Source organism: Humulus lupulus, chromosome 6 (assembly GCF_963169125.1).
Source record: "Humulus lupulus chromosome 6, drHumLupu1.1, whole genome shotgun sequence".
NCBI classification, from domain to species: domain Eukaryota; kingdom Viridiplantae; phylum Streptophyta; class Magnoliopsida; order Rosales; family Cannabaceae; genus Humulus; species Humulus lupulus.
The window spans coordinates 59,540,574-59,557,690 of record NC_084798.1 but is presented as its reverse complement, the minus strand read 5'-3'; the positions used below and the strand labels follow the sequence as shown (position 1 = coordinate 59,557,690).

General features: G+C 33.4%; 1 protein-coding gene across 2 annotated transcripts; it reads left to right on the top strand.

Annotated features, from left to right (window-relative positions):
* The first annotated feature begins 10,688 nt into the window (after window positions 1–10,688).
* On the top strand, window positions 10,689–16,552 carry LOC133784045 (uncharacterized). Of its 2 annotated transcripts, XM_062223575.1 has the most exons (3): window positions 10,689–10,904; window positions 12,052–12,137; window positions 16,185–16,552. In XM_062223575.1, exons 1-3 carry the CDS (start codon window positions 10,761–10,763, stop codon window positions 16,393–16,395), a joined length of 441 nt encoding a protein of 146 aa, XP_062079559.1. In that variant the 5' UTR covers window positions 10,689–10,760; the 3' UTR covers window positions 16,396–16,552. The 2 variants fall into 2 exon arrangements, 1 of the variants encoding a protein (XP_062079559.1); XR_009871097.1 differs by lacking the exons at window positions 10,689–10,904; window positions 12,052–12,137 and adding an exon at window positions 15,709–15,777 and having other exon boundaries at window positions 16,185–16,291.
* Window positions 16,553–17,117: the final 565 nt, after the last annotated feature.

Here is a 17,117-nt window from a genome sequence, read left to right as displayed (position 1 = left end):
TATTAAGCATGCATCTATATTTTTTTTGGAAACATGATTAGGATTGATTATATATTTTTATTTGATAACTCATATAATTAATTTAGTCATAAATTAGTTAAGATGGTAAATAGAATTTAAAAGTTATTTATTTTCTTATTTAATAAAAATGTTTTGTTAAAGTAAATGGTATTCTTCTTAAAGAGCAAAATAAATTAGTGTTTATTAGAATTCATTTGGTAAAGTTAATTTAATTAGTTTTACAACCAAATTGAAAAATATTGATTTTTAGAAAAGCACAATTCTTTTAAAATAGTAAGTGGGAGAGGGAATTATGACAATAAGTCCCATGGTCTCCATTATTAGTTGATTAGTTGAACACCGAAAGGCATAGGAAGGGCTTCGTGTCACCTCCGTTTGCCGCCTCCCTAAGGAAAGACTTCTAAATATGTTTATTTTATCTCAAGGTTGACTTCTCTTATGAGAATAAGATCATTGATATATTTCAAGTTTGATTGACCCTAAGACACACTCTTGAGTTAAGTCATTAATAAAAAAATAATGGGTTACACTCCGAAGATGTATCTAGGCTTTTGAGCACGAATAGTACATCTTGACCAAACTAATGGTAATTCATAAGTCAAAAGAGAAAAATGAGTTTTAAGTTTTCACTTATGGAGTTGAGATCTTGTCTCAAGGTTAATTTGTAATTAGTCTGACCTATCCTAACGCTAGTCCATTAATTTTGAAATTAATCTATCGTGGATTAGGAGTTATTTTTTGTGTGCTATTTTATATGTTGCATTCATGCATCATGTTTACTATTCCAAATATAAGCTCATATTTATTATATGCATTAATTCATTATATTTTATTTATTTATTTTTCAACAATATGTCAAATCCAAACCCTGCAACTACTTTACTTGCTAATGAAAAATTGATTGGTGATAATTACATGAACTGGAAATCAAACATGAACATTGTATTGATATGTGAAAACCACATGTTTGTCCTGAATAAGGAATGTCTTGAGGTTCTTGCTCTCACTGCTGCCAAAACTGCTAGAGAAAAGTATGACAATTGGATCTTATCTAATAATCAGGCCTACTGTTATATGCTTGCTAGTATGAGCGATGTGCTCAGAAAGAAGTTTGAAACTGTTGAAACAACTTAAGAGATTCAGGAATCTCTACAAGGCATGTTTGGCTAGCAGTCTGATAAGTGCAGACATGATGCTACTAGAATCTTCATGAATATGAAAATGAAGAAAAATGTTTCTGTCAGAGAACATGTCCTAGACATGATCAACATATTACACAATGCAGAAATCCATGGTGCAACCATTGATGAAAGAACTCAAGTAAGTGTGATACTTGAATCTCTCACACCAACTTTTGCATTATTCACTACGAACTATGTTATGAACAAGTTGGAGTACAACATGACCCAACTACTGAATGAGTTGCAAACTTTTGAGTCTCTAAACAATATTTCAACTAAGGTTAAGGAGGAAAATGTTGTTGAAACTAAGCCTTCCACTTCAAATGGTAATTCGAAGAAAAGGAAGGGTGGCCAAGGAAATGACAAGAAAAAGGAAAAACAATCAGAGAAGACCAACAAGTCTTCCAAGAAGAATAATTCTGCAAAGAACTCCAAAAAGAAGGCACCGAAAGGATCATGCTTTCATTGTGGAGTTGATGGTCATTGGAAATAGAATTTTCCTAAGCACCTGGCTGAACTGAAAGACAAAAAGAAGGGTAAATTTGATTTACTTGTTTTAGAATCTTGTTTAGTGGAAGGTGATTTTTCATCTTGGATAGTTGATTCCAGAGCCACTAATCATATTTGTTTTTCTTCGTAGAGTATTAATACTTCGAGGAAGCTTGTTCATGGAGAGGTGACCATGATAGTTGGAAGTGGACAGGAGATCTTGACAACTGCAGTTGGAAAAGCTTGTAACGCCCTGCTACCTTAGAGCCGTTACTAAGTGATTTTTTAAGACAAAACAGTGTGCAATGAACTCGCTAACCGAGGTTTTCGAGACAAAAGTGTGACTAATTAAAATTTAAGGCTGTAATCTTAGAAAATGCATCGTTTCATTTAAAACTGCTAGTATTAAACATTTGGGATCCCAAAATGAGGTTTGAAAACTATTTATATCTTGAAATAAGTTTACAGTTGATAAATCATAAAATCATAGATTATTACAGCCATTTTCAAATAAACCCCCAACCAAAGCAGTCGGGCAGGCCAAACATATACGCGCCGCTTCACGCTCTCCGTACTCATGGTTGGTTGATTCAGTCATTGCCCTTACCTGCAACACAGAGCACCTGTGAGCCGAAGCCCAGCAAGAAAACTCATGCAGAACATAACATATGCAATGTATACAGTTTATCATAACAGATAATCCACAAATAAACAAGTCAATCATTAGACTAAGCAAACACGGCCAAGCCGCCCTAGAGCCTTACCGAAGCCTGGGGTATCGGTTCTCACCGCGAGGATAACTCATGTATCCCTTGGGTCCCACCCTGAATATAGCATAACACATGTATCCACCGGGCCCCGCCCTGACTATAGCATCCCATGTGCTAGGTGTTACTTTCGGCCCCACGGCCGCCCCGGCCTACGCCGTACTCGGCCCTTGCCGTTCATTTCATCATAATCACACATATAGTACATTCGAAATGAACATTCACACACATCACGGTTCATTTAAGGTTAAACATTTACACATAATACAATCCGGGGCCATGCCCTACAATCACACAGTGGGGCCATGCCCGGCAATCATCTCATCATGCAACATGCAATATAGGGCCGTGCCCCGCAATCACACTATGGGCCCACGCCCTATCCTACGGGTGTTATAGTTTTCTTACCTGTCAATTCGATAGCTTAAATCACCTGACTCCTTGAGCACGATCCTACACGAGCCTCAGTGCACACCTAGGCACAAACATAGGTCAAAGTCAACACCGAACCCCAAGTCCGAATACCTAGCCTCGGGACCAACCCCGAGCCCTCGGGAAGTCCCAAATCCCCAAAACAAAGTGGCGGAAACAAGCCCCGAACCCTAGGTCAAAATCCCTCATCAAAACTCAAAAATTCCCCTCTGTGAACAGTGCAGCGCTACAGCGCTCTAAAGAGGGTGCTGTAGCGCTACAAGCAGAATGCACCCCCCAGAAACAGGGACTAGCGCTACAGCGCCCACTGACTAGCGCTGTAGCGCTAGTTGCAGCCCAGAAAACCCAATATCGCATTTCTGCGATTTCTTTCACCCAATCTCAAACCAAACTTCCCCAAATCTTTACCAAACTCAAAATCAAGCTTATGAACACTCTCCATTCATCCCAAGCATCCCAAATCCTCAAATCCCAAGATCATTTATCCCAAATCTCAAAATCTATCATGAACAACCCTAAACCAGAAATTCATGCAAACCACAAAGATATAGTCTTAGAAATCATACCATTGCTGCAAATTTCGACCTTGATTCAACCCTAGGCCTCCTTAGCTTGCTCTCCCTCAAAGCTTGCCCAGAAATCCCCTGAGATTCCCATCAATCCAGCTCAAAACACAGCTTAAACCATCAAAACCCTTAAAACCGAAAATCTCTAAAACTTACCTCAAACATTGATGTGTTCTTTCCAAATCTTCAAGTCTAACCCAAGATCCTTGATGCTCAGCCTATCCTTGCTCTCCACTAAGCTTTGCTCCAAGAAAAATGGAGCGGAATGGTGCAAGAATGCACAAACCGACCCTTGCAAAACCCATCAGTTTTTCTCTCTTTTCTTTCTTTCCTTATTCTTTCTTTTCTTTTCTTTCAGCATTCCCACTCTCTATAAAGCCTTATAAAAACCTATCTCCAAAAGCCAAATGACCAAAACTCCCTCCCTATAAATTCTAAATCCTTTTGTTCAAGTAGGGCCATTTTAGTCATTTTACCCAATTCCCGCTAATCCTCAAGCGTCTCTAATATTTTCCCGTTGCTTTCCAACACCTGATAAACCACCAAATAAATATCCCCCATCATCAAAATAAATCTCAATCTATTCTCTGAATTCCTGCTTATACCCCCAGGCTCGCCCCGAGCCGGGTATAAATTCCTGTCAACACTTTCCGCGAGCCTGCTCACTGGGATCGCCTCGAGTCACAAAGCACAGATACATCCACATACCACTGTGGCCTCAACAATCAACACATATCAATACAGTTACGCCCAATCATGGCCAAAATTACAATTATGCCCTTCTAACACGATCCGGGCCTACATGCATACTAACATACATAGTCATGAATCTCAGATAAACAAATAGTCATATAACATGCTTTAAATCATAACCATGCATTTAAATCATAAAAATCACACATAAATCCCATCATGCCCTCCTGGCACGCTAATCAAGGCCCTTAAGCCTTAATAGCGAATTTGGGTCGTTACAAAGCTCGCCTAGTTTTTTATAATAATAAATTTATTGTGTTGGATAATGTTTACTTTATTCTTAGATTTTCTAGAATTTTTTTTTCCTTATCAATATTGCATGAACAAGGTTTTAATATTTCTTTTAATAATAATTCGATTGTTATTTTGAAATATTGTTTTGACATTTGTTCTGCAAAGTCTGAAGGTGGACTTTACAAGTTAGAGTCCAACGTTGAGCATGTTTATAATTCTGAATGATTTAAAACTGCAAATCCCAGATCTATTAAAAGACAAAGGAATGATTCCGATAGTGAAACATATCTGTGGCATTTGAGATTGGGGCATATTGGTCTAGAAAGAATTAATAGACTAACAAAGGATGGTCCTTTATGAGAACTATCTATTGGTTCTCTCCCTGTTTGTGAATCCTGCCTAGTAGGTAAAATGAGGAAGAGACATTTCTCTACTAAAGGTTCACAAGCCACAGAACCACAGAACCACTTCAACTTGTACATATGGACGTTTGTGGTCCATTAAATGTCTAAGATAGAGGAGTTTATAAAATTTTCGTCACTTTCATTGATGATTATTCAAGATATGGTTACCTATACTTAATGCAAAGGAAATCCAAAACTTTTGGTAAGTTTAAAGAATTTCGAGCAGAAGCTGAAAATCAATTAGGTAAATCATTAAAAGTGCTTCGATCAGATTGAGGTGGAGAGTACTTAGATTATGAATTTGAGGACCATTTGCGTGCGCATGGTATTCAATCCCAACTCACTACACTTGGAACGCCATAGAAAAATGGTGTTTCAGAAAGACGGAACATAACCCTATTAGATATTGTTAGATCGATGATTAGTTTCTCATCATTGCCTTTGTCATTTTGGGGTTATGCAATAAAATGTGCTCTATACATACTCAATGTTGTTACATCTAAGTCTATTCAGAAAACACCATTTGAATTATGGAATGGTACTAAACCTAGTTTACTGTAGTGTCCCAAAATATTTACTTAGCTAGCTAGAGAGTAGTAGTAGTTAGTATTAGTGGGTAGTATATTAGTTACCGTGGATTTTGGTTCAAACTAGGACTTAGTTGGAAATTCATAGCAATAGTTATGGATTTTATAAGTTTAACCTATAGTTTAAGAATATTAATTATAACAAAAGGTTTATCCAATTTGTTTATCCAATTTAAATTATGCTGAAAAGTGCAAATACTTGTTTAATATATCAACGTACGTCATTATATCGCAACATAGGGGCCGTTATATCGCCTACGGAAGATACGGAAAACACGTCGACTTTGCACAAATGATCAAACGAGGCTCGGGAATATAGGGGGAGGCGATATATCGCCTATGGGGGGGCGATATATCAGATCAATTTATGTATTTTTGAAAGTTTAATGTTTGAATTTTAAAAATACCCTTAACTACTTAGACCTGCCTTTGAATGATTTTGATCAAGTTCTGGGAATCAGTTGAACAAAAATTCAAAATCTTTTTCATTTTATAATCATTTATTTATTCAAATTAGAAAGGGGTTAGTTTCACTCCTAGAACTCTATAAATAGGACCTAGTACTCAGCCATTTTCTTCATTCTTCAAGCATTTGATCAGAGCCTCCAAGGTGCTAGTGTTACTATAGAGAGACACACTTGGGTTTTTGGTTAAAGCTTTATCATTCTAAGCTTTTATAAACACTTGGAAAGTGAGAAATAGTGAGATTTTGGTATTGAGGTGTAGATCGATCCATAAGGTCATTCAAGGTATTCCTATTCCTTAAGTTCAATTCTATATGGTTCTTAAGTTTTCTTTAGTTTTCTTTATTCAGATCCTAACTCTTGTTTATGATTCTTGATTGGGTATTTAAGGTTCTTCTTGGTAAGTTTCTTCTTGATGGTTTAGTTCTCATTTTATATTTATTCTTTAGAGATTCTCACCATTTTACTGTTGATTTATAGGAGTTTCTAATCCCGTTCTTGTTCCCAAATATCCCGACTTTTGGTAAGGAAAATAGGATAGATTATGTGCTTATATGATATGTTTATGTTATGATATGTTTATGAAATGTATATGTATAGTATGTTTTATAGTCCTTGGGCATATGACTTGTTTAGCTAGCAAGCCCCAATAATTTATGGGCATATGACTTGCTTAGATAGCAAGCCCCACAAATTTATGAGCATATGACTTGCTTAGTTAACAAGCCCCAAGAAGAATGATGGCCATTGTAATCTTTTATGATATATGTTTTGATAGCCATATGTTTTATAGTAATGTGTTATAGTCTTATGATGTATGTTTTAATAGATTTTCCTTGTTGGGTATTAGACTCACTCTTTTATTTTTAGTGTGATGCAGGAAAATAGATCTGGAAGGCGAAAGGATTCTTGGAAGCTTGGCTTGTGTGTTAAGGATGAATGGATTCAATGAACTGCGTGTTGATCGAGGACGACATAATTTATTTTGTCTTTAAAATTATGTTTTGATGTAATTCTGCAATTAGTATTTAAAGTTATGTTTTATAAACAATGGGTACCCATGCCATATTACATTTTAAATTTATAATTTTATGTTATTGATATAATATTTATTTTGGAGTTTTAATAAAGATATGATTATTTCTTATGTATGTTTTCTCAAAAAATAGTAGCTATGTCTAGTAGTTTTAATGGTCCAAGGTCTTAGAAATAGTTGGGTCATTTTAGTTGGTATCAGAGCAACGGTCCATACGAATAAAGTTCTCCTTGATACATATGCTCAAGCTCTGAATCTAACCCCCAAAGTAAGTGTTTATGTTATAGTTATTATGTTTATATGTATATCTAACGTTTTAGCCTTATGTTTTCATTTAAGAATGGATGGAGACTTGACCTATGAGGATATCCGTGCCATTAAGGCCTTGAAAATAATTAGAGAGCCAAGGAATACAGTAGGAGTGTTAGAAAGAATCACTCGGATATTACTCTTACTCCATAGGGAGATAGTTCACCTCCAAACAACTAAGCAATTCATGATGAGAGCTACGAAACAATATGTTTTAGTGATTAGACTTTTTAAAGATTATCCTACTGTAATTGCAGCTTTAGAAGAAATATGGGAGACTATAGATGATGAAGATGAATTACCAGTAGCTATGAGATATTATTTTCTCATACTTAGGTTCACCTCTAAGATGGAATTCCAATTCACAAATGAGCAAAAAAATAGAATCCTTACAAATCTTCCTTGTGGAAATTTTGAGGCTTAAGATAATGATGATTATGAGGAGATAGATGATGATATGTTAGAAGAAGGGTTAGATATAAAAGATCTTGATTTTTAGATTAGTTTATTTCTTTCTTTATTTTATTTATTATTTTTGCAATTATGATTGTACATAGTGAAAATATTTTTTCAAATAAATATTATTGTTATTTTTGTTGACATGTATGAGTTTGATTTTTTTTACAATCATAATAAATAATAAATTTAATAAATAATGACTAAGTTCAGTGAGGGTGGATACAAATCAATGGACCAAGTTCTATATTGAGAGTTTAGGGGGCCATAGTAGTGGGAATGATTTTACTGATCCCAGCCCTCCCTCAATATGGTTAACTTTGGAACAACGACGAGTTTCGAGCCTGAGAATTAAGTCATATAGGATGATTAGAAACAGACTTAGAAAATAATAAAGATGGCTTATTTTTCTAAGTATAGAAACACACCCTAATAATAAAGAACGCTTATCTAATTTTTCATAAGAAATCATAATTAATAGGTCCGAGTTATATTTGCTTAGATTAAGTTTTGTTTTAGAGCCTATTAGGGTAAGTTCTAACATGTTTTTCTCGACTGTTAGAAATCTGCTAAATATGTCGCTCAGAAGGTCTGCACGTACCAATGCCAATGCCTCCAGCATCGCTCCTGAGACTAATGAATCCCCTCCAGTTCGTAGAAGAGGAGCGCGTGCTACCACTATTGCTACTAACACTACAACAATTTTTCTCAAATATTACATTAAAATATAACATAATTTTAGAAGTGCTATTGATATGGAGACATGGAGAAAAAAAGACACGGGAAAAAAAAATTAGGCGGAAAATGAAACCCTTTTTGCCGCCTGAAATTGACAAAAAGAACAGCAAATGAAAAAAAAAACTTATCCCTAATCTGAAATCCCTACGCATGCCTCTCTCTCTCTCAAATCCCTAATCTCTACCAGCGTCTGAACCACACCACAACGGCGGCAAAAACTTATCCCTAATCTCTCATTCAGTCTTTCTCTCATTCGCTCTCCCTTGCTCTTTCTCTCATTCGCTCTCTCACATTCTCTCGGCTTTCTAACCCTCGCGCCGTTGAACCACACCACAACCACACCCCTGAAGCCTCCCTCACACCGGTACTCACGCAACTGAAGCACACCACGACCACGCCCGTGCTGTAGTCGTTGAGTCTCTCGTCCCCCCCCCCCCCCCCTCTCTGTTTATCTCTCCCGCTGCTGTCTCTCCTGCTGGAGCAAGAACCCAGGCATCTCCTTCACGAGTCGCGTGCTTGCTATCTCTCCTGCTGGAAGCAAGAACCCAGGCATCTCCCTCATGAGTCGCGCGCTTGCTAACTCTCCTACTGGAAGCACGAAACCAGGTCAGAGTATTCGAAACTGTGAGATAATTTTTAATTTAGATTTCAATTTCATATCAGATCATCAATGTATATGTATATATGTATGTATGTATTTGTGTTGTTTGGCCTTGTTATTCTATTTTACTGTTTCTTAACAGCTTCGTTAGCTCTGTTAGTTTCTAACTTATCCTCTGTATAAAAGGAGCTAATTCCTCTTAATCGGTAAGATCAGTAAATTACCCAAATAAGATGGATTTCGGAAAAAAAGGGGCTTGATTTCTTGGACTTGAGTGAGAACCAGCTTGAAGGTGAGTTTCTAGAAATCCCAAAATCCATCACATTACATTTCTAGCTGTTTCTTTTCTTTTCTTTTTCAGTGTCATTACATTGTTGTTTTGAAAGTTGATTATTTTAGCACTCTGATAGAGGATGTGTTCAATTTGAAGCAAATGAGGTTGATTACAATGGATATGAGATGATATAAATTACTGGGACTTTGTTCAAGTAGTTGAACTTTGAGGAATAATGAATATAATTGTCTTTGATGGAGTGTTTTTATTTAAGAGTTCTGTTTTTTTTTTTAATAAATTGAGCTCTAAATTTACTTATTTGGGTCCCTTTTTCAACGGTGATTGGGATTCTTGGTTTGGAAGTTGAAACTCTTATTAGAGATTACAATGAATTTGGGAAAGATCTTTTTCGTGGGTTAGTCTTTTCATATAAATTTATTGTTGAAAAAGTGGGTGTTTGACACTTTTTTTTATAGACATTTTGAGGCATATTTTAAAGTGAAACTGAATCCACTATACAATTATTAGTGAAAAAGTCAGAATAGATTTGTGTTCTCCTCACCTCAGTGAATATTTCAACAATATCTTTTTCTTATATATTTAATGGTAAACCAACTTTAATATCATAACTGAGAAATAATTGTTTGTTTAGGAGGTGTTCAGATTATGAACAAAAGTCTGTCACAAGAATTTCACTTTCTGAAAAAGCACTGAGGCCACTGAGAGGTTCATTTTACACAGATATCACGTGATTTCATTTGTGAATGTGTTCAAGTTTTAGTTAACTAATTTTGAGTTGGTATTATGATCAATATACGTGGTTTTATTGTATAATTTGTATTATTTTTTTTGGGACATAGATACATAACTTGAACACTAGGAATAAATTTTATTGTACAAATTTCATACTAATTCAAATGCTATTATTGAGCTTTTGAAAGTCATTTGTGAGCTAAGATGCATAGGGATTTCACTTTGGATTGACTAATGGATTATGCATTTTTTGCCTTTTCTTTTTTCATTTTATTTTCAGTGAATATATTAGACCAATTCTATTGGCCCTCTCAGTTCTATTTTTCATTTAGCATTAATTGCAAATACGGTACAAGGAATTTTTCATGTATGAGGTTCAAGTGGTGGAGCTATTGTTTCTCTTTTCTGTTTTTGACACTCTAACATTGCATATCTTAGTGGCCCTTCAACTTAGTTGCATTTCTGCTTTTGAGCATTTGTATCTTTCATTTCATATGAACATGCTTGTTTTGGTAAAAAAAACTTTGTGAATGTTTAGACATATACCTGCCCCTCTCATATTAGTTAAGCTTTTAATTTGTCTCATTCTTGGTTGACAAATACTTAATTCTTACTTTTTGCACTTTCTATTTATAACTTTGGCCACTGTATTATGACTTAGAAACACTTAGTTAGCTTTGATTTCTATCTTTTGCATGGTTGTTGAAGTAAGTACATCTGTGATGCTGAAAGTTTTCTTAATGTTTTCTAGGATGACATTGTTCTTAATTCTTTGTGCAGGCATGCACTTAGACTCTGATCTAGTGGTGTTAAGCTTGAAGGAAATTGGAAAACTCAAGGTGAAATATTTTCATACAAGTATGCTTCATTTATAATCATGAAATTCTTTTATGTATATGGTTTATCTACTCTCAGCATTGGATGAAATGACCTACTGAGTTTGCTCTTACTTTTGATCCCATCTTTATTTTCTTTGAGACTCAAGTTTTTGGCTCAAGAATTTACACTTAGTTTGGATCAAATTCAAGGTGTTGAGCTTTCTATTTCATCCCTATTCAATTAAGAAATTGAGTGACTTCATATTATTTTCATGTGCTACCTACATATATTTAAGTTAGCCATTTCATTGAGCTAATTTTAATCAGAAAGTAAGTCAATAAAGAAAATTTTGCTATTATTTGTTCTAAAGTGCATTTTAGTTTTTATATGTGTTAAAAGAACCATAGTTTTGATTGTGTTTTCTAAAGTACTAAAGTACCATTAACTTGATTTAAAATGTATGTTAAAGTGATATTTGATTTATTTTTAATCATTATGTAACAAATTTTCATTACATGACTAGTTATGTTTTATTATTTGACATAATTTTATGTTTTCTTGCATACTGGTTATTTAAATTTTCTGCTCTATAATATGTTTGTTTTTTTTTGCTAGAACTTTTATAAATAAACCTTATATTTTCACATTATGGTATTATCAAGATCCTTTAAGTGGGCTTTAATTTGTTGGTTTTCCTTAAAGATTATTTCTTTGGTTTGTGTTGTTGCTTTTGTTTTTAATAATTTATTTTGCTGCAGCTGATGAAGGTAAGCCATTTCCCCTTTAGTTCAGGTTTATATAATTTTTTGTGTTGGAATTGTTTCTAATTAAGAGAATACAAAGAGAAAAATTAGAGATGTTTTAAGTGTAAGAATATGGTGCTTAATACTTAATGTTTGTGATTTGAGAATATGGATTTAGATTACCTTTTCTTTAGTCCTTTTGTTGGCTTTTGTGTATGAAATTTGGATTTTACAGATTTGATTTATGCATATTCTATAATATGATTTTATCAAATTTTTATTCATGTGAAAATATATAATATTGATTGTATGGGTTTTGATCATAAATAATGAGATTTTTGTTTGGTGCTATCATATTGCTTATATATGTCTCTATCTCTATATTTTTATTCTCTTTGTAATATAGTTAAGACTTTTTTGGTAGGCTGCCTCCAAGAGAAGAGGCAAAATACTTGGTGTGCAAGCAATCTCTCACGAGAGACTCTTACTTTTGTTTGCATTTTGCAAGAGGTATGCCTTTTACCTTTGTTTTAATATTATGCAAATGTTAGAGGAGTTTGAATATCTTAAATATTCATCCATAGTGAAGTAGGTTCTGAGATCATTGTTGTGTGCTGCGGTGATAACGGAAGGTTGAGAACTTGTGTGTCTTAGTGAAGTAGGATCTGATAAATTTGTGTGCTGTGGCGAGATAAGGAAGAAAACATGCATGCGTTTTTGAATTAGTTGAATTGATATTGGCAGATGGTTAGATGCTAGTCTAGGGGAAAATGGTGTTTGCTTTTATATAGACTTATCTAGTATAACTATTTTATAATTGAATTGTGTTTGCTTGGTTTGTTTGATGATTGGTACATTAATTAGATTGTTAAAAACATATACTTGTAAATGGTGTAATAATCTTTTTGTATAGTTTTTGAGGTCCTTTTCAGTTGTATTGCAAGCATCTCTGCCTGAGTTGCTTCTCTTTTTAGGGTCCTTTTCCTTCTTAAAGAAACCGAAATATCATTTTGTGTTGGCACTATAACAAAATCGGGTTTTAGAGATGAATTTTTTTCTCGCTAAAGCTTTCTAAATCCTTGTTATATCGAATAGCGATAATGAAATTGTCATTAAACTTCCTCGCTAATACTTTGTCTCTATTGCTGAACTATAGAGAGGACATTTAAAATCCTCGCTATTGCTCAGTAATAGAGAGGAAATTTTAATCACTATTTCATAGAATATTAGGTTGAGAAAAGTAGCAAGAAGGGTTTATGATTAGAGAAAAGGCTTTATCCTCGATTAAAATATAACTTTGATAAAAGAATATACACTTTTTTTATGTGATGGCTTCTTTAAAAAAATTCAGAGAAAGAATTGTCAAAAGTACAACATAATTTTGTTCTCTACTTAATTCAAATGAAGTATCTTGTACAAACAAACTATCTCCTATCTTCGTGATGAGGCACACTCAATTTAATTTTACTTTCCTAAGTATATCGCTGATCATAATCTATGTCAAGAATTTTACTGTGTTTGGTTTCTGAAAATACCAAAACAGAATGTAGACCAAGAACTTGGGACAAGTAGTATATGATATATTCATAAAAAAAAGTTCCAATAAAATAAAAGTCATGAAATTAGCTTGATACTTTTGAGTTTGAGAACTTAGGATGGTAGTGATCCCCATTCATATGTGTATTTATAACCAATAGTCTTTGATAAGATGTATAGGACAGATATATCTATTGCATTGAAATGAATGGTCAAGACTATAGAGAAAATTAGCTAGAAGGGGTCAAGTGAGGTATAGTCCTTGTGGAATCACATGGTATTTTCTAACCAGTCATCATTATGGATTCAAAGTTCAGATCTAGCTGCCCTAAAATAAAATACCAGTTCATTTTTCTTGGCCCCCAACCCCAACCCCACCAAACAACCTCAGAACATAAAATTTAAAATTTGTAATAAGATGTCTTAGGCATGTCTAATATCTGAAGGGACACATTTTCATATCAAAATTAGAGTAGCCATAACCATTTAAAATCATTATCTTTTCTTCCAATCTTATTGATGCATAATAGGACATGTCATTATCTGCTAGAATTCTGCTTATTGAAGGCTATTTTTCATTATTTACAGGCTGTTTTTTGTCAACAAAATGTAGAGATATATTTTTCAATACCAATATCATTTGTCTTGCCACAAAAGTCACAACCTCTTTCTACACAAATAAATCATAGCACTAACAAAATTTGGTAGAAAACAAAGTAGATCATACTCTTTACCTTCTCTTTTAAGATACAAGAAATTGTTTGACAAAGTTGTAAATAGAAATTGCTCATTTGAATTTATATCTTAGGAAGAATTATGTCTTGGTGTGATATTTATGTTTTGCTTTCTGTCTTCATCTAAATAAATATATAAATATAATTGAAATTTGTAACGGCCACAGAAGCCTATGAATAAATAAATCATAGCCTAAATGGTTGTTCACAAGTGTTTATTTGTTTCATTTGTTCCGAAGAGTAATTTTTCTACTACTGTTTGTTCTCTTATCACTTTCTTTAAACATTGCTTTGTAAGTATGCTCCTACTAATTCTATGTTGGCATTGAAAACTTTTGTGTCCAATAATTTCTCTTGATTCTAATTAAGAAACAAGGTTCCATTCATATAAAATTCATGGAAGAAAATTTCCAATGAAATCTTTGATTAAACCATGAGAAATTTTGAATGATTTATATCTTCACTTAATTAGTTCTGTTTTGCTTAAAGCCAATTTTTATCAAATAATATCTCTTGTACCAGCTTCAAAATCCATTGACCTTTTATTTGATTACTTAGAATTAATCATGAATGCAACGAATGGATGTTGATCATAGAGCCATTTTAGATCCCTGATAAGCCCCTCAAAGAAAAACATATATTCTAATGAATGTTTCTTTGATATTAGTGGTTCACTAAACATTTCATTACCTGAAATACTATCTTAAGTAAATTATTTATAACTGTATTAGTTTGTAAATTCTATTATCAAGACAGAGACCAAATAATATACCATGATAAGGATTCTATGTCATATTTTTATGAAAAAAATTCTAATACATTTTTTCTCTACAATTTCTTGCCCTTCTTTCCCTGCCCCACCACACCAACTCAGAACAATACAATTGCAATTAGATGTGTTAGGCATGTCCCATATCCACAGGGACACACATTTTCTTATCAAAACTAAAGTAACCCTTGCCTGAATGTTTTCTAGCAGTGTTCACATTTTAAATCAAAGTTCAAGAAGCTTAATAATCTCAACTCAAGTAATTAGGTCATTATTCCTTAAAAGGAAATTATTTCATCAAAATATACCATAAGTGAATGAAACAGTACTAGAATTTTTTTGAATATATAACTTTAAGTAAAGTGTAGTAAACTTCGGAAAGTAATGGAAGAGAACGTGAACACATAGCTCTCAAAATTAGTGGCTAGATCATTTTCTAAACCATTTTCTTTCAGGGTCATCTAAAGTGAATTTGATGTCTTTGAAACAAGATTACATGGAATGGAGAATGTTACAATGTACCTACATTTGGACTACGTTTTTATTTCTTGACGGTGGAAGAGCTGTGCAGGTAATATTCTCCTTTGTGTCTTCTACCTCAACCACTTGAATCATATGGTTGAGGCCTAGTTGTAATCAACAGCTATTCTAGAGCTTGGATGTAAAATCATAATATCCAAATCTGCATTTTAGGTGCAGCCATGTTTTGAACCCTGTGATTGTTGTAGTGGGTGGCAAGTTTCTTGAAAAAACAGTCTTCAAGATAACCCATAAATCTAAATACCACCATTCCAATGATTATATCCACATTATTATGCACTCTAAATATTAGTTGACCATTTGTTTAATTTGAGTGCAAGCTTTCTCCCTGGGCCTGTATATAAGTTGAAATTGTATTATGAATTTAGTTGGGAAATTATTTTAGAAATTCCATGTTTGAGAAACATACATATTTCTCTTTATAAGTCCTCTTAGAAGTATCATATTAGAATTACTTTAATTTGTAGAGCATTTGTCACAATCTATTTGCATGTATCCACAAGGCGCTTTTGGAAAAAATGCTCTAGTTGGATTTGGTTTGACAACTTACACAATGCTTGGATTAGGAGTGGTAATATCTCTTTGAACCTTACCATAATGATTTTACTTTGGGTATTTGTCTCTATTAGTCTTTGAACAATACTCTACTTATTACAATTTAGCAGCTTAGTCCCTAAAATTTTAATATTTTAGTAATTAAGTCCTTTTTACTAACAAAATTGAATTTTTTACTGAATAAATTAGCAAGAATTATGCAGATTAAGAATTTATCTTTGACTTCTATCGTTGTGCTTAGTTTATGCTTTGTACTCTTTGTGGTGTTTCATATATAATCTCAACAGAACAATACCTTCACTCTATTGTGACATTTTAATTAATACAAGGCAATTTGGTTCTGTTTTTTTTTTATAAAAGCCCTAGAATTACCACTTTAAGTAATTGCTGGTGTGATTCCATTATTATACTTGAATATTACAGGTGTGTAGATGTGACTGGAGCTTACAGTGCTCTAAAGACGGAGCTTAACATAAGCTTGACAGCAATAGGCCTTTTGTGGACTACAACTGGCTTTATTGCAAAGAGGATTACACATGGACCTGTGGAAGAAAGGGAAACAAGAAAGGGAAACAGGTATATGACAAGTGCACAACAAATGGACTCACAACTAAGACAAGTGCACAAAGGATGATGAATTGAAGGATGGAGCAAGTTTCATGCATGGTTTACTTTTGTGTATCTTGTAATTTTTTGTTTTTCATTTTTGAAGTAAAAAATGTTCAAGATTATAATACTTTATTATGTTATGCTTTCAAACTTAAGTTAGAACTAAGATCTCATGAAATAGACACATTTAGAGTTTGAATTAGTTATTGTTTAATGTAATACTTATGGTTTATCAATCTATTGAGAATTATATTTTATGATTAATTTTGATTTTTTTTTTATCAAAATACAATTATGAAAATCTTTTAATTAAAGAAAAAACTTATAAGTACCATTATCACAATAAAAAACCTTAATATGTTATGATTTAGAAACATATTATAAGCGTAAAAAATCGTTATGGTTTATATAATATAACAAACTAAAAATGTTATCAAAATAATCAAATGTAACAGTTGAAAAGTGTTATGAAAAAAGTACAAGATTAAATTTCAAATTTATAACCAAAAACTCTATCTAAATGTTATTATTTCAATATTATAGCATCTAAAAATGTGTTATTGAATAGTTTAAGATAACACCGAACATAACATTAAAAAACTGTTATAGAAAAGACTGGACTTTTAATAACAGGGGCTATGTTAGCATTTTCAGAAGTGCTATCAATAGTCCCGGGTAGCAATTTTTAAGTGTTATGAATACTGTTTTTTCTTGTAGTGTAACCGAAGTGCACCGCCGCCGCCGGTT